Consider the following 26,779-nt stretch of genomic DNA (forward strand, 5'->3'; position numbering starts at 1 on the left):
AAGGATAATAAAAATTGGATGTGGAAAGCCTGGTCTGAATGGGAGTCTGGAAAATGGAGAGATCCCTTTTGGAGGAGATCTGAAGACCTGAGGATTACAAATTTGTTGGTGAAAGCTGGAGCTTTGGGGACATCTGGATCTGAAAGAAATTTGAAACAAGAGTTGGAGCACCCCATAGGCTTTGCCTTTAAGTATGGAGGACTGGCTGGAAGCGACATGGATTCTGTTGGGCCGGAGCCCCTCCGAGACTTGGGGTTTAACATCAAGGACTATCAAAGAGACCGGCAGAAAGGAACTGAGAGAGATATAAGGGCCTCGGATGTGAGATCTCCAGGCTAAATAAATAACATAAAGACTGATGGATATTGGTTGGGGACTGGAACCGGGAAAAGGGTGGGTGGAGGTTGGGAATCCAAAGGGTACATAAGGATAATTTGCTTTTTATATTTTTTGTTAGTGGTAAGGAAATTGGGTAAATCGTGGAAGGGAAATTTTGGTCGACTTTAGGAAAAAGGTTTAAGAATAATTAATGAGGTATAAGTATTGATGTGTAATTTTAATAAGGTAAAATTGGTTTCTTTTCTTTTTAAATTAATTGAAAATAAGGCTGTTAAAAATAAATTGAAGAAATGGAAAAAAGAAGTAAAGTAAAGCAATAGTATGTTAGAATAAATGTTTAAGCTAAGGTAAAGAAATAAGTTAAGGACTTGCTGAACTGACAATTTAAATTGGAATACAAGAAGGGGAGGTGTGAGGAAGTCTGAGAAATAAGGTTAAGAATAATAAGTATTAGAAACTTTATGTGTTTTTTTATCTTTTTTTGTTGTTGTTTAGTTTTGAATGTTATGTATTTTTGTGGGTTTTTTTTGTTTATTTTGTGTTTTTGTTTGTTGTGTGTTATTTGAAAATGCTAATAAATATTTAATAAATACACTGGCCTGATGAAAAAATACAAAAACCCTAATGCTCAAGTGCTGGTCACCTCTTGAGATATAAATTAGCTAATTAGCACTGACCTTTATGCGATTTAGTGACCCATAAGGCAGTGTCAGGCTTCAATTTGGAAGCATCAACATCAAAGCCTCTCTGCAAACTGTACAGGAGTTCCTGTTCCCAGTGGCGGAGAAAGCCTCTCGGGCACCTGGTGCGGGGCGAGGGTGGGGCGAACCGCCCATGGGGAGGGCAAACTACCCATAGGAACGGACGGGATGGGGCACATGGCGCCCATCCCCCCCCTTGTTTGCTTGCCTGCCTCCTCCAGCCATCCCACAACGCCCAACCCAGGGGGCAGGGCGATCATGCCTGGCTGGGGAGTATGATCTGGTGTTGCGACCCAGCCTGGAAGCGCAATTTGGCGCTGTGGCCAGGCCGAGAGGCACGGTTCGGCGCAGCGGCCAGGCTGGGGGGCATGATCTGGTGTTGAGGCCTGGCCGGGAGGCATGATTCGTTTGGTGCGGCCCAGCCGGGAGATGCAACCTGGTGCGGATCCGCCGGGGGAGATTTTGTCACACCCTGCCCCGGCTTGATACCCGGGGCAGACCGCACCCCCTGCACCCCCCTTGCAACGCCCCTGCTTGTTCCATTAGGCTTGGGAAGCCAAAGTTCAGTCTGACAAGGTACCAGTCATACAGCTCCCTCATGGGTGAGTGGCTCAAAAATTGATGCCTTTCCCATGTCAGCTCGATGGGCCAGTCAACTATGGACATATATTGACTTAAAAGAGCCATCAAGCAAATGCAGAGAGTTTGGGACAGTGTAATTGAGCCACCAAAAAAGTCCAAACTTTGGCTACCTGTTTCAGAGAAATACACACCTTTGCATGCTCTGCTTCCTTTTTCAGCTCCTTGGTCTGTTTTTCTAAGTCACTGTTCACCTTTTGTGCTGTTGTCAATAGCTGTTGCGTTTCCTGAAGTTGTTGCTTAAGCTCCTTGATGGCTGCATCATGCTTGGCGGCCATCTCTGAATGTGTTTTTTTGTGCGTTGTCTGCAGATCTTTATACTGATTTTGGCCAGTCAAAATTTTCTTCTCCTGTGAATATAGAGAGCCAATACAGTTCAGCACAGTGTCCTGCTCCCTTCCTATACAGCTAGCCATGGTGTTCTGCAATTGCTTTCTCATCATGTAAGAGCACGTTTTTCTTGAATTAGAGTTGAAATAATAGCTGTGCTAAATCTAGCGTAAGCAGGGTCTTTGAAGCCTTGTGGTTTATTAGGTGTAAAATAGGTTGTGTGCGTGTGTGCGCGCGACAGAGAGAGAGCTTGAAGTAAGTAACATTGGTGTAATGGTTTCAAAGAGATGAAGAGTCAGCATCAGTGGTAAAGCAGCAATGTTTTGCAACATAAATATCTCAAGCTACAGAACGGCTAATTAGGTTTGAATGTTTTAAAGAGAGAGAAATTGAGTTAGCAGGAGCAGTGATGCATTTATTCCCAGCATCACTATTTACTTGAGCCATCAGTAGAGAGCAAGAATGCTTGTGCTGGCCTATAGTTGCTTCCTGGCCGCTCTGGAGAAATGCCCATGCAGCTGCTCTTACCAGGTTGCTTAATTTGTCCTGCATCTTTTGCAGTTCAGCCTGATGCTTCTTGTGCGCTTCCTGTTGCTCCTCTTCAGCTTTACGTGTCGCCTGCTCCAAATCTTCCTGCAGCTGAGAAGCTCTCTCACTTGCCTTGGTGAGCTGAAGCTGAAGCTCCTCTAGCTGCCTAAAATGAATCATAACCAAAAAGAGAGAGTCAGCACTGCAACTCTTGGAAGCCTGTGCTTCATAGCACAAAAGCATTATCTTCCTTTAAAAAATGGCACCAACCTGAGAGGTACCGGAACTGAGTTCCCCCAAGTTCCTGCTGCAAAAAAGCCCGGCATGTCCCTATGTGTCTGTTCTTACCCTTGCTTTTCCCTTTCCTCCCTCCATTGTCTTCCCCTCCAAGAATAGATGGTAAAGTCCATAGGGCAGGGTCAGGTTGTTGTTTTTATACTGTGACCATGTTGCTTTTTTAGGGTGCAAAGGACAAAAACAATTTGAATTTTGCTTACACACTTTTGAATTTCAGGTCGAATGGCAGCAGACAGTGCAGGTATCACTACCCACTGATCATACAAGTGGACATGTGAAAATGTTTTGCAGAGGAGCAGTAGGGAAAAGAGGAGCATATGCTTCCATTTTCTACCTCCCTCTGCATTCCCTTGCCGTAATTTACAGATGTAAACTAGATACAGGTTTACAAAGAATTCAAGGAAGCTTCAAGCCTCAAGCTAAACAGAAGCAAACAAAATAAAAGAGCCTGGCTGCTATATCAGACCAAGGGCCCCATTCAGTCCAGTATCTTGTCCTCACAGCTGCTGACCAGATGTCTCTGGGAAGCCCACGAGCAGGAAGTCAGTCCCACCCTACTGTTGTTCTTCAGCCATTCTTATTTAGACAAGCCGACCTTATCATTACTACGGAAAACCCCAAAGAAAGTTTACCAAAAGTGACTGAGATAAATAAAAATCAAACAAAAGAATTTGGACAAGTGGCTGGTTTTCAAATTAAATGTAAAAAAACACAAATTTGTTAGTTTAAAAATATGGGGCCAGAGGAAAAAAACGAAATAAAACCTTTTGGGAAGAAAAAGATAATAAATTAAGCCTAAAGAAATTTGAGCTCTGAACACAACTAACTGGCTCCAATATTTTCAACATAATGAAATATTTAGAAAAGACAAACAAAAAGGTTTTGCAACAGAGCTATCAAGATTAGAGAAAGATTTAATTCAATCGAAAGAAAAACTTTTATCCAAAATGTATAAATGCCTCCTTGATTGGGTGGGAAGTCAAGGAGTAGGAGGTAAAATCAGTTATGGTTCGATGGGCCCAAGACTTCAGTTATAATATCCAAATGGAGGCGTGGGAAAGACTTTGGAAGGTAGACATAAAATTCACCGCATGTGAATTTCTGGAAGAATTTCTTAAAGAAAATCTGATTAAAATGTTTTACCGATGGTACCTGACTCCGGCCAAATCAGCCAAAATGTATAAAAGAAACCGCCTTCATGGATCACTGCCTTGCCATGGCAAAGGGGCTTAAATAACTCAGAGAAGCTATGAACTATACCGAGCAGGGCACCCAAGATGAACAGGTCATAGTGGAGAGTTTTGACCAAACGTGATCCACCTGGAGCAGGAACCGGCAAGCCACTCCAGTATCCCTGCCAAGAAAACTCCATGGACAAAGACAACAGGCATATAAAAGTTATGATGCTGGAAGATGAGCCCCTCAGGTCGGAAGGCGTCCAACACGCTACTGAGGAAGAGCGGAGGACAAGTACAAGTAGATTCAGAGCTGATGAAGTGGCTGGGCCAAAGCCGAAAGGACGCTCAGCTGTGGATATGCCTGGAAGCGAAAGGAAAGTCCAATGCTGTAAAGAAAAATATTGCATAGGAACCTGGAATGTAAGAACCATGAACCTGGGTAAGTTGGATGTGGTCAAAAATGAGATGGCAAGAATAAATATTGACATCCTGGGCATCAGTGAACTAAAATGGATGGGAATGGGCGAATTCAGTTCGGATGACCATCATATCTACTACTGTGGGCAAGAAACCCGTAAAAGAAATGGAGTGGCCCTCATAGTCAACAAAAGAGCGGCGAAAGCTGTACTGGGATGCAATCTCAAAAATGATAGAATGATCTCGATACGAATCCAAGGCAGACCTTTTAACATCACAGTAATCCAACTTTATGCACCAACTACTGGTGCTGAAGAAACTGAAATTGACCAATTCTATGAAGGCTTACAACACCTTATAGAAGTGACACTAAAGAAGAATGCTCTTCTCATTATAGGGGATTGGAATGCTAAAGTGGGGAATAAAGAGATAAAAGGAACAACTGGCAAGTTTGGCCTTGGAGATCAAAATGAAGCAGGGCAAAGGCTAATAGAGTTCTGTCAAGAGAACAAGCTGGTCAACACAAAAACGCTTTTCCAACAACACAACAGACGACTCTACACATGGACATCACCAGATGGGCAGCATCCAAATCAGATTGATTATATTCTCTGCAGCCAAAGATGGAGAAACTCTATACAGTCAGCAAAAACAAGACCTGGAGCTGACTGTGACTCAGATCATCAGCTTCTTATAACAAAATTCAAGCTTAAACTGAAGAAAGTAGGAAAAACCACTGGGCCGGTAAGATACAATCTAAATCAAATCCCTTATGAATACACAGTGGAAGTGAGGAACAGGTTTAAGGATTTAGATTTGGTGGACACAGTGCCTGAAGAACTATGGATGGAGGCTCGCAACATTATACAGGAGACAGCAATGAAAACCATCCCAATGAAAAGGAAACGCAAGAAAGCAAAGTGGCTGTCCAACGAGGCCTTAATAATAGCAGGGGAGAGAAGGCAAGCAAAATGCGAGGGAGATAGTGAAAGATACAGGAAATTGAATGCAGATTTCCAAAAAATAGCAAGGAGAGACAAGAAGGCCTTCTTAAACGAGCAATGCAAAGAAATAGAGGAAAACAACAGAATGGGAAGAACCAGAGATCTGATCAAGAAAATTAGAGATATGAAAGGAACATTTCGTACAAAGATTACCATAATAAAGGACAAAAGTGGTAAGGACCTAACAGAAGCAGAAGACATCAAGAAGAGGTGGCAAGAATACACAGAGGAATTATACCAGAAAGATATGGATGTCTCGTACACCCCAGGTAGTGTGGTTGCTGACCTTGAGCCAGACATCCTGGAGAGTGAAGTCAAATGGGCCTTAGAAAGCACTGCAAATAACAAGGCCAGTGGAAGTGATGGTATTCCAGCTGAACTATTTAAAATTTTAAAAGATGATGCTGTTAAGGTGCTACACTCAATATGCCAGCAAGTTTGGAAAACTCAGCAGTGGCCAGAGGATTGGAGAAGATCAGTCTACATCCCAATCCCAAAGAAGGGCAGTGCCAAAGAATGCTCCAACTACTGCACAATTGCACTCATTTCACACGCTAGCTAGGTTATGCTTAAAATTTTACGAGGAAGGCTTAAGCAGTATGTGGACCGAGAACGCCCAGAAGTGCAAGCTGGATTTCGAAGGGGCAGAGGAACCAGAGACCAAATTGCAAACATGCGCTGGATTGTGGAGAAAGCTAGAGAGTTCCAGAAAGAAATCTACTTCTGCTTCATTGACTATGCAAAAGCCTTTGACTGTGTCGACCACAGCAAACTATGGCAAGTTCTTAAAGAAATGGGAGTGCCTGATCATCTCATCTGTCTCCTGAGAAATCTCTATGTGGGACAAGAAGCTACAGTTAGAACTGGATATGGAACAACTGATTGGTTCAAAATTGGGAAAGGAGTACGACAAGGCTGTATATTGTCTCCCTGCTTATTTAACTTATATGCAGAATTCATCATGCGAAAGGCTGGGCTGGATGAATCCCTAGCCGGAATTAAGATTGCCAGAAGAAATATCAACAACCTCAGATATGCACATGACACAACCTTGATGGCAGAAAGTGAGGAGGTATTAAAGAACCTTTTACTGAGGGTGAAAGAGGAGAGCGCAAAATATGGTCTGAAGCTCAACATCAAAAAACGAAGATCACGGCCACTGGTCCCATCACCTCCTGGCAAATAGAAGGGGAAGAAATGGAGGCAGTGAGAGATTTTAAAAGACGCCTGCTTCTTGGGAGAAAAGCAATGACAAACCTAGACAGCATCTTAAAAAGCAGAGTGTAGATGATAGAATATATAGAACTAGCCAAAATGACTGGAAGTTTAAGAGATGATTCAAAATAGAGATTAAATAAAGAATGGAATGTCTTTAAAGAATATTTACAGATACATTGTAAAAATTTAAATGCTTTGATGAGCCTAGACTGAACTTTGCAGGACAATATGGAATACAAATAAATTAAGTGATAATTAAAATCAAGAAGTGATAATACGAAGTGTGAAATCGAAAAAGAAGCCTAGAAAACATACTGGGATGAATGGAAGTCAAAGGAATATGTGATTTTTTTTCTTGTTTGTTTGTTCTTCGGTGTTGTTATTGCATTGTTTTGTTTTTTTGTTTATTGAAACAATACTTTAAAAACAAACAAAGAATAAAGTATTTTTTTAAAGAATAGACAAGCCTACCCAGATGTTTAGAAAGTTTGTATGAGTTCAAATTAGTTTTACTTTGCTGGTATTTTAACCTTTTGTATGTTTCTAATTATGGTTGTAAAAACTTTAGTGGTTATTTTTTGTAAACCGATTTGAGGTTTTTTTCCTACAGTCAAGTGGTATAAATTTTATGAAATAAATAAATACATAAAATTGGTATCCAGAGGCTTCCACCTCTGGTCCTCCATCAAGATTAATAGCCATGGATAGCCTTATCACCCATGAATCTGGCTAATCAAGCCCCTTTTAAAGCCATCTAAGTTGGTGTCTCCCGCCACTGCTTATGGCAGCAAATTTCATTGTTTCAGCTAAGGCTAAGCACAAGCCATTTGGTTCTCTTCAGTTTAATTTTCAGCCCTGGCTGGGTGACGAGGTGGTACCTGCACACAGCTCTCTGTCCCCAATGCACACACAGTTCGCAGTTCTGGACTGCTTTCAGATTGGGAGGGTGGGGATTTAAACAACGAACAAACAAGACTTTCCTGCTTACCCCTTTGGCATGCAGAAATCATTCCTGGCCATACCCTAGATTCCTTGGCAACCAGCATGTCTGCACAAAGGACACCTATTTTGCTGGGGGCAGAGCGATAAATATTTCTTCTGTTGAAGCAAACCGTTTGTCCATTTAACCCAATACCGCTCTACAGGTCTTGATCCAAAGGTCTTTCCCCACCTGTGCTGCTGAATATCCTTCTAACTCCATCTTTGGGAGGGAATGTAGCCCAGCACTAGAGTACATGACACGTTGGGCTGGGCAATATCTGGTTTTCAACATTGTGACATATCACCAGCTAACCATCGTGATATAGTGATATATCATGATGTCTGAAATAACACTGAGAAGGGCTGAAAAAGCGGCTGGGCTGTGGAGGGAGGAGCGACCAGGAGGGAAGGAAGGAGGTTGCCTGCTTGCTCGGGCGAAGGAGCTCCTGCTCCCTCCCTCTGCAGCCTGGCCTCAGCCGAGGGGAGCCTGAGAAGGTGCTCCATCCGCCTGCCTGCACATTTGGCAGCCTCTTCCCTCCTGGCTGGCTGCAGGAAGAGCAACCAACCGAAAGGAAAGAGGCAACCCACTTGCTCAGGCAAAGGCAAACACACAGGCAGGTGAGCAGCCACTTTGAACTGGCAATAAATTGCGGCTCACCGGCCGCTGCCAGCACAGTAGAGGCAGGCAGGCAGGCAGGCAGGCAGGCAGTTGGGAGTTAAATGCACTGTGCTGGCAGTGGCTAGGAAGCCGTGATATATTGGTAGCTCAAAATGTCTGAAACCAGTATCGCAATCTGAATTTCATTCCAGTTTCAGACGATGAACTGAAATATCACCCAGCCCTAATGACATGCATGCAGACTGTTCTGCTTCCAGGATCTCCAGGCAGGGCTGGGAAGGACCTTCAACTTGAGGAAGCTTTCTGAACCTGAGATGCCAAGAACTGACTTCCGCAGGTGATCTGCCACTGAGATCCCCACCCACCTTGCTCTAAGGTTTGCTTTGCTTACTAGCCAAAATACATGCAACAAAACAAAACAAAATTCCTTAGTTAATGTTGCCCACATTCCTTGGGTTGAAATCAACAGCACCACACATGAGGAACAGTTTAAAAGTATTATAACCCAAGAGCCAGATGCACAACTAAAGAGAGTTTGGTAAGATGAACTCATCCTCCTCAAAACGAAATCAGAGAAAATGCACAGCTCCTGGCAACCAGGTCAAGGATAGCAGAAAGTGCCAGGAAAGGTAAATTACTTCTCTTTTTGCCGGAGATCATCATTCATCTTTGTAAGCTGTGAAGAACTGTCTCCTGAGGATTTCATTATTTCGGCTATATCGTTTTGGAGTTTGGCTTTAGCCTCGATCAGTTGGCGCTCTCTCTCTTCTCTTTCTTTCATTTTCTTCTCCATGGCTGAAGAAGGAAGAAAAGTGATCAACCAAGTACATAAACAGTATATTCAAAAACAAACCACATGCTCTGAAGACATAAGAGATGGAAAGCATAAACTTTAATGTAAAGTAAGGATCTATCGGTCTATCTAATCTCCAAGAATGCAGCCGACTTCAAATGGAAAGTTACATGTGGAGTTTCAAACTTGGAATTGAATGTAAACGACATCAAAAGCTTTGACCAACAGGATGAATAGCACAAAAGCAAAAGTCTATCTGGAGTTAAGCAACTCTGGAGAAATCCTGCAAAAGAAAGGAGGCAGGACAGATCAGAGAGGAGCTTCTCCTGCTAGTATGAAAGATAGTTTGCAAAGCCCCGTCTCAGAGGGTGGATGGGAGCCGACCCCTAGGAAGGAGAGGAGTACCAGCAAGTCCAGTCCAGAGGCTGAGGAAAGTGGGCAGAGACGAGGGGTCCTGGGAGGAGGATCTGACCTTCCAGCAATGTTGTCTAGATCTAGGGTGGCGGCAAATGTCTAAGCAGCAAGGAGGCTAAACTTCAAGATCTAGGCTTCATTTTCAAGAGGCCAGATGTCACATGCCCTGTGGTGGATTTCTTGATGCTGTTTTTAGAATTGTCTTTCAGGTTGCATTAAAGGTAGGATAAAATTACCAAAAATAAACCTGTAACATTCCTGTTGTTTGTCCAGAATTTATGAATAAAATAAAATGTGCCACATGTAATGGTTGGAACATCACATGAAAATGTACTATAAAAAAACCCAATATTTCAACCTAGTCACCTTCTCTTACCTGCCAAGTTAGATCTCAGCTGATCCAGTTCAGATGACATGTGTGCAAATTGTTGTTCTTTTTGGTTTAGTTTTTCAACAGTTTCTATGAGAATAAAATGTTAGCATTGGTTAGATTTTTAAACAATGTCACATTACATTTAGAATAAGGCATGTATGATAAAAGGATGCAATTCTGTCTGTCTGCCACACTCATATAAAAAGATTTGATTGCATTCTTAGGAACCATACCTTGCATAGATTTTTGTATACTTTCTGCCTCATCACCAGCCTCAGTAAATTTTTCTTTCTGGGAGGTAGAAAAAAAATCACATTTAACCATTTGGCTTAATATGGTAAGGCACTACACTGATTTTTTAAAAGATATACTGTAATTGGTTCAATACACCTTTAAGCCAACAACACAGGGTCTTCACAGCACCTCACTCTTCTTTACAGGGCATGTGAAAAGGACATGAAGTCACCTGAAAACTGTGGACAACACAATGACCTTTGCTACAGACCAATGGAGAAAACTCTGACTTGGTGTATTTCGAGTCTGAGAGAGCATCTGGGAAGCAGAACTCCTCCTTATTTTATGTTAAAACCAACAGCTTTGGGTTTTCCCAAATCTGTAACATGTGGGCTGTTGCACAGACAGATGCCTGTACCCTATTGAATGGTGTGCTGTTATAAAGAAAAAAAACATTATGGACCATGTGTTGTTATAACACTTTTCTTGGTCTGTGGCAACTGCCACTTAGTCCAACATCACACCTATCAATAAGTGCACAATAGACTGGGAGGCACGAGGAGTGAGTACATCGTTGCTTCTATTTTCAGATATAAGCATCTGTGTGGAGTGTCAGCCACTAATGGATATGTCTTTGCTTTCTGTCAGATGCTCATAGGGGCTGCAGCCCAGCACTGGGACCCATGTTTTGCATGCAACTAATTGTGCTGCAGACTGCATGGAAAGAGCAGTGGTCCTACTCTATACAATGCAGCTTCCTAGGTTAATAAAATATTGAGCTCCAAAAATTGCAGTGACCCTGAGAAAGGCAGACCAGCAACGTGTGGACCATGAGCAATGAGTGGGAAACAAAAGACATGGCTCTTGCCCAGACACAAACATACCAGTGGAATCCAATAGATGGTGCAGAAAGGCACTTCATTATGTTTTTAGGATTTACTACAAGGCAACATTTCAAGCCACAGAGTTTTAATCAACAAGAGAGCTAATAGTTTCCTGTCCAATTTTGCCAAAGATACAGGTGGATGTAAAAATGACTAGATCTGAAATTTCCAATAAATCCCAATTATAAAAGCCGCAAAGCATAGCTCAGGGGGTGCAGGTGAAATTTCCACCAGCTACTTACCAAATCTTCAAGCTCCTTTCCCAAAGAATCTTTAAGCTGATTTACTTCACCCAAGTGATTTTCAAGATCAAGAATCTTTTGCTCTTTCGCTTGTAGTTCTTTGACCAGACTAACAGCCTAGCAAGGATTATTATGTTGTGTGAAAATAAAAGAGTTACAAAAGGACAAAACAAAGGATTTTGTTGAAGTATTAAATAATAATAAAAAGGAGGTAAAAATAAACAAAATGCATGAATATAAACTAAACAGAAAATGGTATGTAAACTAAATTAGAATTGTGTTCAGAAGTATCATGTATATTTTCATTTTTGCATTAGGAATATAATCATGATTACTGAATTTTTTTAATTGTCTTAGTTTTAGGCTCCAATACTAAATACTAAATGGCTAGTCCACTGAAATTAATGGGGCCTACTTCTGATCTTAAGATTGTGCAGGTATTTGCTTTGATCACACTGTGAAACAATAAGCATTTGTCACATTGGACATACATTCATTCCCATGATTGAAATTATGGTCAGTTGCATAGGTCATGAACAGCCTTCTGATGATAAAGGTCTAACTGTTCAACTTGCAGGAAATCTGCAATTCCACAGGACTTTAAAAAACAATTGATGCCTGAAAGGAAATATGTAAAAGCTAGTATCTAAGTTATCATGTGAGTGGGTTTTGTGATAGGGCATTACAAGCACTGTTATTATCACAGTGCTTAATTGTGCAAGAAGGAAACCTGCTAGCTATTTGCTCTAGTTGGAACTTGTAAATCCTGAGAGCACCTGGTGCTACAGCACTGCTAAAGCTAAGCAGGGGTCTACATGCTCAGTAGCTGCACAAAACACCACTAGGAGCCCTGCATAACTAAGAACAATAAATAACTAGGAAAATCAAAACCTATTTTTTTCCTAATTCAAGAAAAACAACCTCTCTTTCTTAAAGATCTTTCACCTCTCTCATAGGGAGATAAAGTATTTCTGTTGTTGCTATATTATTATTGTATATATTGCTTATATGCCAAAATGGCTTCTCGGTCAAGGCAGAGGATGGAGGGAGCATCGGAGCACAACACTTCCTCTGCATCTCACGCTGGGCAGAATTCCCAGGAGCCAATAAGCAGTTCAGGCAGACTCTGAACTCTGGAGTTGCAACAAGCAGATTTCTAGACTGGATTAAAACTCTGGTAGGTTGCAATACAAACAGGAAGTGTGCTCATTGCTGCCTGAATAGTTAACACATATACCAAAATAGTACTCAAAATAAAAACACATCTAGCCCACCATCCTATTTTTCCATAGTGGCCAACCACAAGCCCACAGCAGGCCCATAAGCAAAACATGGGCATAAATGCATTTTCCTGCTGTTGGTTCCCAGCAACTGGAATTCAAAGGCACACGACCTCTGAACCAGCAGGCAGCATCTAGCCATCATGACTAGTAGCCATTGACATTTATCCTTCAAGACATCGCCTCATCTCCATCTAAAGCCATATAAGCGGTGGCCCTAATAGCCGTCTTGTGGCAGCAACGACATAGTTTATGCACTGCATGAAGGACTTTGTTCTGTCTGCCCACTGATAGATATGTTTTATGTCTGGATTTTTAAAAACTCATCACTAAATAATATTTCATAACACCCTTTCTCTAAGAACAGACTACCACAAAACAGCATAAATAAAAGTTTTTTAAAAATGAAAAAAATAAATGGATGGATGGATGTTGGTACAAACCTGGCTACTTTCATTATTCCTGTCATTCTCTAAACTCTGTATCTTTTTTTCAGCTGCCTCAAGCTCCTTGCTAAGCTTCTCCAGCTCCAGTTTACCTTCAGAACTTGCCATCTGAAGAGCATCTAGTTCCAAGAGCTTTGTTTCAGTGCCTTTGATCTTTGCTTTAAGATTATCAATCTCCTTGGCTTGTTCTGTGCACTTGGCCTGGAGCCCCTCTAGCGTCTTTACCTTTATCTCGGCCTCCTGTAACTTGTTCAGAGTGTCTTCCATTTCCACCAAATGCTGATCTTCAGCACTTTCTAATTTGGTGTTCAAGGCCTCCAAGCTTCTCTCCTTGTCCTCTGTGACTTCCAGCAGCTTCTCTTTCAGCGTTTCAACCTCCTTCAGGAGATGCAGCCTCTCGTTTTCTTGCTTTAGTTTCAGGTTTGATGTTTCGCGCTGATGCTCCACTCTCATCTTCTCAATCTGGGTCTTGAGCTCTGCAAATTCAGCTGTCTGAGCCCCAACTCCTTTGCTGAAAGAGGTCTTCAGCTCTTCCATTGCTTGATGATGTGAAGCAATGGCAGACTCCAGCTTGGATTTCCATAACTCAATCACATCTGAATTCTCCTTGTGGGCAGCATCCAGCTTCATTTTCAGGGACTCGTTCTCTTTCAACATCTTTTCATTGGATGCCAACAAGGTTTTAATTTCCTTATGGCATGACTCTTCACTGATTCCAACCTTCTCTTTCAGTGACTTCACCTCATCCTGATGCTCCTTGCTTAGCAGTGCCATCTTCTCTTGCAGTGTGCTGATTTCTTGCAGCAGTGAGAGAGAAGTGTCCACGTTGCTGACTGGCTTACTGGACTCTAATCTTGCTCGTAACTCAGTTACTTCTTTCTGCCGCAGTACTAGATCTCTTTCCAGTTCCATTATCCTAGATTTTTCTGATACAGTGGCCACCTAGCATCAGAAGCATTAAAAAAAACAAAAAGAGGGCAGAAATGGTTAAAACAGTGGATTTCATTTAAGAGTGGAGAGGTTTGCGGATCACTTCCTCAGGACAGTAACTTGGCTTTTCTAGCACTTCCCAGGAGGGTTTCTGGAAGGTTAACTAAATCTTGGCAATCTACTTTAAATTTCCACCTTTGGTGATATTGCAAATTGAAGTCAAGGAATGATAAATTAAAAGCTACTGAACATGTGCCTATAACAGCTTCATGACCATCATTTAGTTGTTCTTTTTAAAAAGTCCTTGCCTCCAAAAGCACATAGTTCTCAGGTATATTCAAAATTACACTTTAGCTCCAACTGATCTGTAGGTTATCTGACTGAAGTTAGTGATAATACAAAACGGGTTAAGTCAAAAGCTTAGAACGGCAGCACATTTTACTTGACAGTTTGTAAAGCACAAGGCAGATCTAGCTCTGGCTGGAGCTGGAGGCAGAATGTGGTCATGGCCCTTTCAACCGTACTAAAAGGGGCCTTAGACTAACATTTCCTTTACATTTTTAGGATTATACTAAAAACACATACAGTGGAACCTTGAGTTGCGGATGTAATCCGTCCCAGAGGCACGTCCACAACTCGAAGCGTTCACATCTAGAAGTGCCATGTCTGCGCACATGAGTGGCATGATTTAGCGCTTCTGCGCATGCGCGAGTGGCAAAACCAGGAAGTAACCGTTCCGGTACTTCTGGGTTGCCATGGGATGCAACTTGAAAAGACGTAACCTGAAGCGGAAGCAACATGAGGTATGACTGTACGTGCTGGATAGGACTGATTAAGTGTTCTAGTCCAAATCATCCTGGATGGTGAAGAAGGATGTAAAGCATCTAGAATAAATGAAAACAAGCTTTTCATAAAATCCTGGCTGTGGTAGACAGACAAGAGTTTCCCTTCCCAGTCCTATAAACTAAGCTACCTCCATCCAAAACCAAGCTCACTCTAAACTTTGCCAAGTCTTCCCCCCCCCCGCTCTCCCCATGAGACTCTGAACAAGTGTCATGTGCTAATATTTGGACACTGGCACATTTCTGACTGGGATGAAAATGATCCATTTGGTTAAGAGTCTTATTCAGATGCAAAAGAAAGATGATTTGATAAGCTGCAAGTAGGTTTTGGAGCAGGACGCAGCAAGTTGACATGCCTGAAGTTAAGAATCAGGTTTTGACCTCCAGAAGTGAGATGTCTAACTGACAGAGGCTCAAAGTTTAAGGAATGCTTCAGGTTCTAGCCACAAACTATTCCATTTCAAAGCAAAATATTCAAATAAAAGTTGTGTTATGTCTGCTAAAAAGTACAAAACAGAAGTTCAGGGTATAGCTACAAATATTTTCAAACTCTGACTGTCTGAAGTGATCCAGATTCAGATGAAGCACCAAGGGTGTAGGGGGAAAGTTTGCCTCATCTAACTTTACTGTCTTCAGCAGAGCTCTTACTGGAAACAGCTTAAGGACTGGGGCTGCTGCTTCTAACCAAGACAAATGGCAGCGTGTGTAGAAATGCATAACGATACAACTCCATCCCCTCAGGTTCTTCACAAAAGGTCACGTTTCCGTACAAGCCCCACAAGTAAGCAAAGCGGCACTGAGCTACCCAAGAACTTTTAAAGCCCTTTCCTTACAACATCAATCACTGCAGGAAGAATCACCACCAAACTGAACCAAAACATCAAAATTAGTCTTCACAACAAACTATTTTATCATCAGCTGAGGAACGACTGTGTAGAATTGCAAGGTCTTCACTCACTGTGGATGTGCTTTTGGATGTGTTATTCTCTACTCTTTCATTTGAAAGTATCTTACCTGGATTTTGTTACAGTAAGAAAGCCATTTTAAGAAATTAATTGTATGTTTAATTGTACCCAACACCACTGTACTCTTAACAGTGTAATGGCAGTAGAAGACAGGGTGACATATCCGATCTTCTCCCCAGACATCTTATGCCCATTCAGCTTCAGCCTCAGGAACCTTCCCCATCACGAAAAAACCCAAAACCAAAATCAGGTCTTGTTCATTTAAAACAGTGAAGTTCATTACCCTAGTGTCTTCTAACTCCCTCTGGAGTTTCTCAGCTTTGGTCTTTTCAAAGAGCAGGCTCTGTTCAAGCTCCTTAATGCGCGCATGCTCCAGTTTGGTCTGCGTCTGTTAGTAAAAAGGGAAAGGAAGAGAACACAACAGTGCCACCATCACATGCCAGCACAAGAGGAAAGAGGAGCTACATGCAGGATGTGCCACCAGTTGTCTTCTACCAGTGATGAGCAGCAAAAGAGGCACGTGGGTAACAAAACCAAAAAAGAAAAAACAAACAACGTGATGTTGCAGATGAGAAAGACCGACTTGAAAGTGTGTGACGACAAATGGCTGATATGTTGAGAGAAAAGATGTGCACACAGAGAGACAAAGGAGCATGGAGAAGAAGAAGAAGAAGAAAAAGAAAAAGAAGAAGAAATGGCAAGGTAAAGTCATGCAGCCAAAGTTATTTATCAGTGTGACAATTATCAGCACAAATTAGAATAGTTAATGCTTTGTAAGATGCGATTCAAATACCTGAGGGCAAAGACTTGTTCTGTGCTGTTCCAGAGGGCAGGACTAGATCCACTAAATTATTGGAGAAGAGATTTTGGCTGGACTTCTAACAGCAGGAGTAGTTGGGCAATGGAACTAATGAACTACGTGGGGTTCTCCCTCGCTGGACCTCTTCAAGACAAGGCTAGGCAGCCATCTGCTGGGGATGCTTTCGCTCTGGATTTCCTACATCAAGCAGGGGACTTGATGGCCCTACAACTCTCTGAAGTCCTCCTTCACCACTGCAAGACTGCTGGTGCTCACTGTGAAATGTTGACTGGCTTTAAAAAATAAATAAAGGCTTGTGGTAGCAGGCAAAATATCCACTCACTTTCTGCTTATGGACAAGTCTGAATGCATCCCTAGAGACTTACAAGCTTTTCTGCTTAAGGTCTTCCTGTACTTAATAGTTTCTACTATTAAGAGAAGAGTAGAAGATTAGAGATTCACTTGTCACCCAAAACGCAGAAATTGTATGAATTGGCATTAAGTTCCAGATTTATCTAAGTGTGTGTGTGGGGGGGGGTGACTAAAGGTAACTTGGATTCCTTCCAAAGATTGATCTAGGGTTTCTCGGGGCATCTTATTAGTGAATTACCACAGGATGCCCACCAAAAAGAACTACTACAAAATTGATCAGAAGTGGTAAAAGGTAGGGCCCCCTTCCCCAAGGCAGAGAGCTGGAAATTGCTTCAAACCAAAAAGTGATGCAGGAGGATTTGGGGATTTTGTGATGTGAAGAGACACAATTGCCTTGAACATGTATCATGTGACATGCCTATGAATCCTGACCATAAACAGGTGCTGCCCTCTGTGGAAGATCAAAACATTCACACTGACACTATAAGTCCCAGGTTCCCTCCAGGAGGGTCTTGCAACCCCCACATGCCTTCTCCTTTCCTTCTGGGCCCAGAGAGGCACATGGGAGTGCATAGTGGCAGCAGCCGTGAGCAGGAGGAGGCAGGCTCATTTGGGGAGGGGAGCACTACACGGCACCTTGTCCAAGGGCCCCTCCAAACCTGGAACCAGCACCAGCGAGGGGTGATGTACTAGGGCATCAATAACCATCCTTGAAGTGGACTGCAAGGAAAACCTAGTTGCTGGGTCAAAACAAGTACCAAACTCCTTGTTGAACATTGAGAAGTTATTTTTGCCTATAGAAGCCATTTTCTGCTCACCTCTTTTGCTGCAAGGTGGACAAATGAATGGCTGGACTGCATCCTAAGAAGCCCTGAAGCCTTCAGTTGCTGACATTTAACTCAGAATACTTGTAAGCAATATCTGCTTTTAGTACAGGCACATAAGAGAGCTCTCCAAGGAAGCCCTGCATTATATATAGATGACAAAAGTATTTAGTAGTTATTTACCTCATGACTAGCATGCCAGGTAGAGGAGTCACCTCCAGAATTAATTACTGGGTGTGAATCTGGAAGGTCTGGTTGGATTTTGCCCTCCCTGAAGGCCTGGCAGGCTTAGCCAGATCCAAGAGAAGCTGCTTGTTCAAAGGTGCCTTCGCTGTGAGCACCTAAGGCCGGTCCTGAACATGCAGCTAATGATGTAGGGATTGGGGGACAGGTCCCGAGGGGGGCTAAGGGGGTGTCGTGCTGTTGAAGGCACAGCTGGGTGAGACAAAAGGGGGCCATTCCCAGTGGCTGCACCCAGATTATGGAACAGCAGGTCCTGTAATGGGCAGTCGGTCCCCTCCTGCTCTTCACCACTTACCAAATGCCATTTTTCTTAAACAGGCTTTTTTGTTGATGAGGCAGACAATGTTTCTTTGGTTTTTCAACAGCTGACACTGTCCCTTTTTTGCAATTATTTTATGAAACAGCAGTATTTTATTTTATAAGCTGCCCTGAGTGGTATTTTTACACCAGAAGCGCAAGGTATAAATGTTTCAAATAAATTGATTTGAAGAGCTCAATTAATTAATAGAGAACTTGTTTTTTATGTGTAAAAAACAAATGAGGAATGGCTAACAATGAGGTATGGCTAACTTTTTACCACTTGCAGCACAGAATATTTCAACCAACGGAAGTTAGAAAGTGAGTAAAACACGGTGTTGGCGGAGCATCTCTGAAAAGTTTCACCGGAAAGCAGCCATAGCTCAGTACAAGATACATTTGCGGTGATGGGACAATAACAGCCATGGTAACCAGCAGCCACCATCTCTAGTATACCAACTGGAAAAGATCAGTCAGTCTCAACCCATTCCAAGTATACCCCAAAAATTGGATGAGACGTATTTCTTTTTATTACCTGCCATTTAAATAGCACTTTTCTACAGCTGTGTATAACTAATGAAGAAGCCACATATCCTTAAAATCAATTAATTTAAACAAGATTACAACCAGTTATACTAAAGAGGAGGTAGAAACAGAACAATTAAGGCAAGTTTTTTAAAATTCTAAATGCCTACTAAAATAAATACTTCTTAACAGCTCACTTAAAGTAGGGGTGGCTGACCCATGATTCTCCAGAGGGTGCTGAGCTATAACTCCCACTGTTGGTGGGGCTTGGACTCCAACAAGATATGGAGGGCCACAGATTACTCAACCCTGATCTAAAGGCAGGAAAGGAAATAAAGTGGCTGACTTGAGCTCTCCAAAGAGAATTCCATAATTGCGGTGCCACTGCTGATAATGCCCTGTGCTTAGTATGTGCCAATGGTATGGCCCACGGAGGGGACCCAAAGAGTGCCTCTGAAGCTGCTTAAGGACTCAGGCAAGTTCGTATGGGCAAACATAGCCCTTCAGGTAACCTGGTCCGGGATCCCTCCTTCAACAGTGTCCCCTTGAAAAAGATGGTCCTCTCGATAGGACCATCACTGGACTAGATGTAAATCATTGCAGTGTCTGACTCTTCAGTTTCCCAGATAAAGAAAGGAGCAAGAAAAACGGGATCTAAACGAGTCACTGGATCAGTCCCTGTTCTCCTTCTTCATACGCATACTGCTGAGCTTGTAAGGCAACCCTGCAGACAGGCACAAAAGCACCCTGGGAAAATCAAATTATTCCATGGTAAAAATCCAAAAATTAGTTACCAAGAAGAACTGTTAATAAGAAATTACCTTGTTCTACTGGGGGGTTTTTTTGGGGGGGGGGATTTGGTCCCATGTATGGCATTCTCTTCTAAATTCTGTTTTAAAATTGTCTGTAGGCAAATGATAGCTGTACAATGTTTTTATTTTACTCACGAAAATGTGAGATTATGCTGAATTATGCTTTCCACCAAGGGATGTTTCTCAAGACAGCTAATTTTTTGAGGTGTTGTTTTCAGTTTTACATCAATGGCTCCCATTTCTTGAGATCTGATACAAATCAGAAAGAGGCAGGGATGAAATCTCTAGAAGAAAAGCAGCTGCCCTTGTATCTTACTTGTTGCAAGTAATATGGACATACACAAAATTGGGAATATGGAAGAAAATAATTTTTAAAAATACACTCTAGTTTTGAAGTGTGAGGCCTGCATCTCTGCAGTTACAAAAAATACCTCACCCACTATTTTGGGCCCTCAGTATAAAAATCTATAACTTTATTTCTGCATAAAAACTCCCAGAGGGGCAGTTGCGTTAGTCGGTTGCAGGGGGAAAAATCAGTGTCCTTTAGCACCTTAAAAACTTAACTAATTTATTTTGGAATAAGGTTTCATCATGCAAAGTGGACTCCAGGACTCTTTCTTCTTTCTGCGTAGAGTTGACAAGCTTTTTACTAGCTGTTGCCTTGTGCTTCTCATAGCAGTTTGGCCTTCAGACACTGTAAGTCAACAAGGCAGTTTTTCCTTTCAATACCATGAAAACCTTCATACCCTAAATGTATACAATTATGGTGTTGTAAATGCAAAGGAGCATCAGACAACTAGGAAAAATATTTCTGCTCTAGCACCTTTCTACAGGTACAAACTGGAATAAATGGGGTGGTGATCATTCCAAATTCCCTGTCCTGGGAGGCTGAGAACCCTATAAGATGTGGCATCAACCTTTTAGCAAACGCTCAGATAAAAAGCCAACAGCTAGCACTTCAGCAAGCTTCCCTGAAAAACAAAGACGCCTATGCGGCAAGATGCCTGCTACCATACATTAAAAGTGAAAGGAGGCAACCAGCATATCAGAGCATGAGGAAAGCACAAAGTATCCAAAAAAAGAAAAGGGTTGAAGCTTTCCTTGTTGGGTAGAATTGCGGCTATAAAGATGAATGTATTGCCAAGGATGTTATTTCTGTTTCAATCTTTGCAAATTTTGGACAAGATGGACTGTTTCAAGAAGTGGCAGAGAGATATTTCTAGATTTGTCTGGCAGGGCAAGAAGCCCAGAATAAAATTTAAAATACTAACTGATGTTAAAGAAAGAGGTGGTTTTGCCCTGCCAGACCTGAAACTTTATTATGAATCGGCTGCATTTTGTTGGCTGAAAGAATGGCTGCTTCTTGAAAACACAGACATTTTGGATTTAGAAGGTTTTAACAATGTTTTTGGGTGGCATGCATATTTGTGGTACGACAAGGTTAAAGCTCATAAGGCATTTAAAAATCATATTGTCAGGAAAGCATTGTTTAATGTCTGGTTAAGATATAAAGACTTACTGGAGAATAAAACCCCAAGGTGGTTGTCACCAATGGAAGCAAAGGCACTGAAAAAGTCCAATATGGAGGCCAAATGGCCGAAATATTGGGAAATATTGGAACAAGAAGGAGATAAACTGAAACTGCAGAGTTTTGAGAAATTAAAAGATAAGGTGCGAGATTGGCTGCACTATTTTCAAATAAGAGAAGCCTATAACTTGGATAAAAAAATAGGCTTCCAGGTGGAAAAATCTAAATTGGAAACTGAGTTGTTAGAATCCAAAACTAAAACACTCTCAAGAATGTATAACTTGCTGCTAAAATGGAATACGCAGGATGAAACAGTTAAATCTGCTATGATTAAATGGGCACAAGATGTTGGTCATAACATCATGTTTGCTGACTGGGAATGGTTGTGGACCACAGGTATGAAATTTACGGCATGTAATGCCCTAAGAGAGAATATTATGAAAATGATATACAGGTGGTACATGACACCAGTCAAGCTTGCAAAAATCTACCACTTGCCTGACAATAAATGTTGGAAGTGTAAAGAAAGTGAAGGAACATTCTTTCACCTTTGGTGGACATGCCCAAAGATTAAGGCTTTCTGGGAGATGATATATAATGAAATGAAAAAAATATTTAAATATACATTCCTTAAGAAGCCAGAGGCCTTTCTCTTGGGCATGGTGGGCCAATTGGTGCCAAAGAAAGACAGAAATTTCTTTATGTACGCAACAACAGCAGCAAGAATCCTCATCACAAAGTATTGGAAGACACAAGAGCTACCCACCCTGGAAGAGTGGCAGATGAAGCTGATAGAGTATATGGAACTGGTGGAAATGACTGGCAGAATCCGAGACCTGGGAGAAGAGTTGGTGGAAGAAGACTGGAAGAAATTCAAAGACTATCTTCAGAAATACTATAAAATTAATGAATGCTAAAACTGTGCTTGGATTGGCAATAAGTGGTAATTAGTGATAAAAGTTAATAAGATTATGCAAAAAAAGGTATTGATATGCTTGAAAATATGGATATAGTATATGTTATGGTATAAAGTTTAAACATTTGAAAAAGGGTAAGAATTTGCTGAATTAAATATCTGAATGGGAATACAAAAGGGGGGAGGTGTGAGGAGGTCAAGAACATAAGCATATGAAATTGAGGTTATTGGGAAAATGGATTGGTTTTATATCTTCTTTGTTTAAATTTAATTTTTCTTAATTAGTTGTGCTTTCTTTCTGTATTTCTTGTGTTTTTTTCTTTTTTTTTGTAACCTAGGGTTTTTTATTCTGTGAATTTCTATTTTTCTTTTCTGTAAAACTTCAATAAAAATCTTTTAAAAAAAACAAAAAAGAAAAGGGGGAAAGGGACAGATTGCATGCAGATTTATGTGAACACACTATGGCCTGATTTTGAAGAACAGAAGAGACCAAGTTTGCTACACTTAGCTCTGTGCAAATGGAACATGGAAGAACGCACAGCTGAAAACAAGCTTCATATTTCTATTTTGTTTCGGTTGCGTCCCTGGGGATCTTAGAAAAGCCACTAACTTTTTTCCTTTTGCAACAAGCAAAACAAGTCAAGGAGGGAAGAGAATCTTCCATGTAATGAAGTGAAACTATTTCTCTAAAACATTTAAAACTGAACAGGTGGGAGATATGCTAAATGAAGGTTAAATTTTTTATCTTCTCCTTTTTGCCTTTCTCTCTTCTCATGGAACATGGGAGTCTCATCTCCTGAACTGCCATCCACTGAACATATGTCAGAGCTCCTAGGCTGGCCAACAGAATTTTGGTAGAGGCTGAGCATTCTGCTGGTTTTAAACAGAACCCAGGATTAACTGCTTACAAAAAAAGATCACAAGGCTTTAGAATTAAGGGCACTGTGTGAAGCTTAAGGACTGGGTATAAAACACAAACCAAATCTATGAATACAGCATTATTTTTTAACAAGAATTACACAACATCCTACATTTAGAATGCTGCCGTGGTTCTCACAACTACATGCACACAAACAGGGAAGCTTAGGCCCCAACAGCAGATTATTTCATTAGTGGTTTAAATACATCATCATCAAAAAGAAGTTTTACTGGTAAACTGTCTGTGTTAAAATGGGTTGGGGGGAATATCTCCACACATTCAGATGTCCTCTTACATTCTCAGGATCTTCAGAAATCTGCCTCTTTTGCTATCAGCAAAATTAAAACAAAGAGAATTCATGGGAATGCTTAACACTACAGTTTAAATACAGTGAAAAAAGTTGGTACATTAAGACACTTCAAACTGGGATGGATTTATAGAATTGCACCTCTTTCTCTCTGAAATGATTTCCCTCTTCTCCCAGTGACCCCATAATACAAGAATTACCTGAAATTGAGGGACTGTCCACAAGCACACCCACCCATGGAAACTGTTGGATACGGAAGTTCCACAGGTTGCCAAAGGCTGTTGCAGGGGTGTGTGTGCCTGCGTGCAAATGTGAACACATGCACAAGAGGGGGGGGCTAGGTTCACAGTGTGATCTTTTCTTAGAACTTATACATCAACAGGAATTGTATGCTATGTCCAGAATACAAAGTGGGCATGTAGCTGAAGTGTTTTCCAGCAAAACTGATTTCTAAGATTTTTCCAAGGTCAACTTCATATAACACTGTACTTAAAACTTCTCACTGTGGCGATGATGGGGAGGGAACAGCCACTTTTCAATGGGAGAAAGTTAATACATTTCCACCCTTTATTAACCTAAGTCCACAAAAAGTAAGGGTGGGTAGAAGTTATTGAAATAAATAATAAAATTATTGGGGGGTTTTGTATATACTGATAACACAAAAAGGACACAAGACTATAGGCTGAAAAGAGTAAATGAGTGTTCCATGAATTCCAGATAAAGTGTATGAAAGACTAATGTAAAAGTTGAACTAAAGAAGAATTGAAATGGACATCTCAATACAAGGCTAGTATTTCCAGATTGAAACTACTTGCAGCTCTGCAAGTCAGTTTTGAATTTTGCATTGCACATATTACAGGGGAAAAGGTAGTGACTAAACATTCTGTTTTTTTCAGACTAAGCAAGAACATGTTAAAGAAGCTTCAAGATAGCCAAGGTTATAAATTAAGAGCCAAAACAGCAATGTAAGCACAGAGCTTTTCTGCTTAAGCCCAACATGCAAATCAACGTGCCTACAGATTTTGGTAAAATACGTGTATTGGCAATGAAGCAAGAAGATGCTCAGCATCCACATTTTATCCAATACTTGAATAGAACATAGTCTAAGAAACTAAAGCCATTGTCTAGAAGTGCAGAGTGATATCTACTATAAATGGTGGACTGGGCTATTTACTGGCGCCTTAATGTACATACCAAAATATACCAACTTCAGCATTCATTTCAGTAAGGATATAGCTATACACTGCAACTTTTAAAAACTTTAGCATTGGATTTTTAGTTTGCAATTGTAATAAATATTTTGGAGTGGTGCCTGCAAAATATATAAATGATGGAACTAAAAATATATGGATGAAACTAAGTTACTTGTTCAGATGCAGGATGAAGAATTAGGAAAAAAACCCATCAGTACTCCTACAAGCTACACAACTTTAGAATATATTCCAGTAACGAATATGATAGTATCTCTATTTGTCTTGTGTATTTCTGGACTGTCAACCACAGAGCATAAAATCCTGTAATTTTCATCTGTTTATAATCTGCAATAGTAGTAGCTAGAATAATCCTAACCCATACAATCAGCTTTGCAGAGCTGGAGGCATTTTACCTCTAAATCGCCTTTTGTAATGGATTCCTCTTCTACACGGAATTGGAGGTCTTCAACCTTCCTGCAAGGAAGAAGAGAAGGAAAAAGATCGGCTCACTTTTTTGAGGGGGAGGTAATAAAGCATCACAGCTACTTTATTTTACTTATTCAAATTTATATACCATGTAATAAAATAGCTCTAGGTGGTCAACATAATGTATACAACTATCAAATTTTTAAAAAACTATCAAAAGAAACTAAGTAAAAAAAGAATAAAACTATATAGCATAGATTAAAACTGAGCACTACACAAAAGAAAGAAGTCAATTAAGAATTAGAGCTACTGAGGGGGAGGGGCACAATCCAAAGAATAGGTGCTACCACCAAGAAAGTCACTTCTATATTGTCATTACCAAGTAACAGTCTCCTGGCCATGGAAAGGTACAGACTAGCAGTACTATAAAATTAGAAGGAGGCAATGGATCCCTGTTCCCACTATGGAAAACAAAGGCAATTCCAGCTGGGGCATGCAGACAGCATACAGCATCCATTACTTCTGCAGCCTCAGGGGGACATCTGATGTCAGGTGACATCAGAGGGCCAATCCTCTTCCACTGTCTCATAACACCAAGCCTTATGAGGAATGTTTGAAGGAGCTGGGTATGTTTGGCCTGGAAAAGAGGAGACTAGGAGATATGATAGCTATCTTCAAGTATCTTAAGGGCTGTCACATGTCAGATGGAGCAAGCTTGTTTTCTCCTGCTTTGGGAGCTAAGACTCGAACCCATGGCTTCAAGTTACAAGAAAGGAGATTCCAACTAAACATTTGGAAAAACCTTCTGACGGTAAGAGTTGATTGACAATGGAACAGTCTCCCTCGGGAGGGTGCCGGCTCTCCGTCCTTGGAGGTTTTTAAGCAGAGGGTGGATGGCCATCTGTCATGGGTGCTTTAGTTGAGATTCCTGCATTTTAGGAGGTTGGACTAGATGATTCTATGAACAGTCAATGGCCTCTTCAAACACAGGTTGTTGCTGAAGGAGAACATCTAGTACTTCCTCTTCACCACTTGGATGCCAGGTGTCCACCTAACTGCTCAAAGGACTTGCCAGTTTACACATCCAAGTGCCTGAGACCATGCTATGTTTAAAAGGTGTGTCAGTTCTTTCAACTGTTCTAGAGATAATTCTTCCCTTGGTATATGTTACATCTTCCAAAACAGGCCATTGAGGCAAACAAGTGGATTGTATTACACAGCTGGTCTATACACAGCACATCTTTGTTGTTACACCTCTGGAAATTTATACAACTCAAAGTCATTTAAATATAGAGAAATGTTTATCTATGTCTTTGGCAATCCCTGGAAGCATGTGGGAGTTCACAGGGAAAATATATCTTCTTTACCTTAACCACAGTGAAATTCGTAGCCAACACATTTCCAGAGGAAAGGAGCAGTTCCGATGAGAACACCGCTCTTCATTGCTGCAGCCTCAACAAAGGGTGAAGTGGGTGAAAAGAGGTAAGCTGCTGCTGACTGGCGGAGACCGCATTTTGGGTGCCATTATGAGCAGAGATTGGGACGCAGGTGGTGCTGTGGGTTAAACCACAGAGCCTAGGACTTGCCGATCAGAAGGTCGGCGGTTCGAATCCCCGCGACGGGGTGAGCTCCCGTTGCTCGGTCCCTGCTCCCGCCAACCTAGCAGTTCGAAAGCACGTCAAAGTGCAAGTAGATCAATAGGTACCGCTCCGGTGGGAAGGCAAACGGTGTTTCTGTGCGCTGCTCTGGTTCGCCAGAAGCGGCTTAGTCCTGCTGGCCACATGACCCAGAAGCTGTACGCCAGCTCCCTCGGCCAATAAAGCGAGATAAGCGCCGCAACCCCAGAGTCGGCCACGACTGGACCTAATGGTCAGGGGTCCCTTTACCTTTACCTTTATGAGCAGAGATTAGTCACATGGAGAACTGACAACCTACTGGAATGGGTGTGTTCTGTCTCCACTTTT

The 26,779-nt window shown here is 41.5% G+C and overlaps 1 protein-coding gene across 16 annotated transcripts in view; it reads right to left on the reverse strand.

Annotated features, from left to right (window-relative positions):
* Nucleotides 1-26,779, reverse strand: part of CLIP1 (CAP-Gly domain containing linker protein 1) — a 116,697-nt gene that overhangs the window by 47,872 nt on the left and 42,046 nt on the right. For 8 of the 16 annotated variants that reach the window (XM_053369968.1, XM_053369967.1, XM_053369963.1 and 5 more), the window contains exons 8-17: nucleotides 24,803-24,863; nucleotides 23,185-23,217; nucleotides 15,938-16,042; nucleotides 12,915-13,859; nucleotides 11,192-11,308; nucleotides 10,065-10,122; nucleotides 9,835-9,918; nucleotides 8,890-9,046; nucleotides 2,538-2,703; nucleotides 1,814-2,029 (exon numbers count right to left, since the gene is read on the reverse strand). In XM_053369968.1, coding sequence (XP_053225943.1) covers nucleotides 1,814-2,029; nucleotides 2,538-2,703; nucleotides 8,890-9,046; nucleotides 9,835-9,918; nucleotides 10,065-10,122; nucleotides 11,192-11,308; nucleotides 12,915-13,859; nucleotides 15,938-16,042; nucleotides 23,185-23,217; nucleotides 24,803-24,863 — 1,942 coding nt within the window. The remainder of the gene's footprint in view (nucleotides 1-1,813; nucleotides 2,030-2,537; nucleotides 2,704-8,889; nucleotides 9,047-9,834; nucleotides 9,919-10,064; nucleotides 10,123-11,191; nucleotides 11,309-12,914; nucleotides 13,860-15,937; nucleotides 16,043-23,184; nucleotides 23,218-24,802; nucleotides 24,864-26,779) is intronic. The other 8 variants (XM_053369970.1, XM_053369978.1, XM_053369969.1 and 5 more) reach the window with 6 other exon arrangements.

Source organism: Podarcis raffonei, chromosome 16, assembly GCF_027172205.1.
Source record: "Podarcis raffonei isolate rPodRaf1 chromosome 16, rPodRaf1.pri, whole genome shotgun sequence".
In the NCBI taxonomy this organism is placed as follows: Eukaryota; Metazoa; Chordata; class Lepidosauria; order Squamata; family Lacertidae; genus Podarcis; species Podarcis raffonei.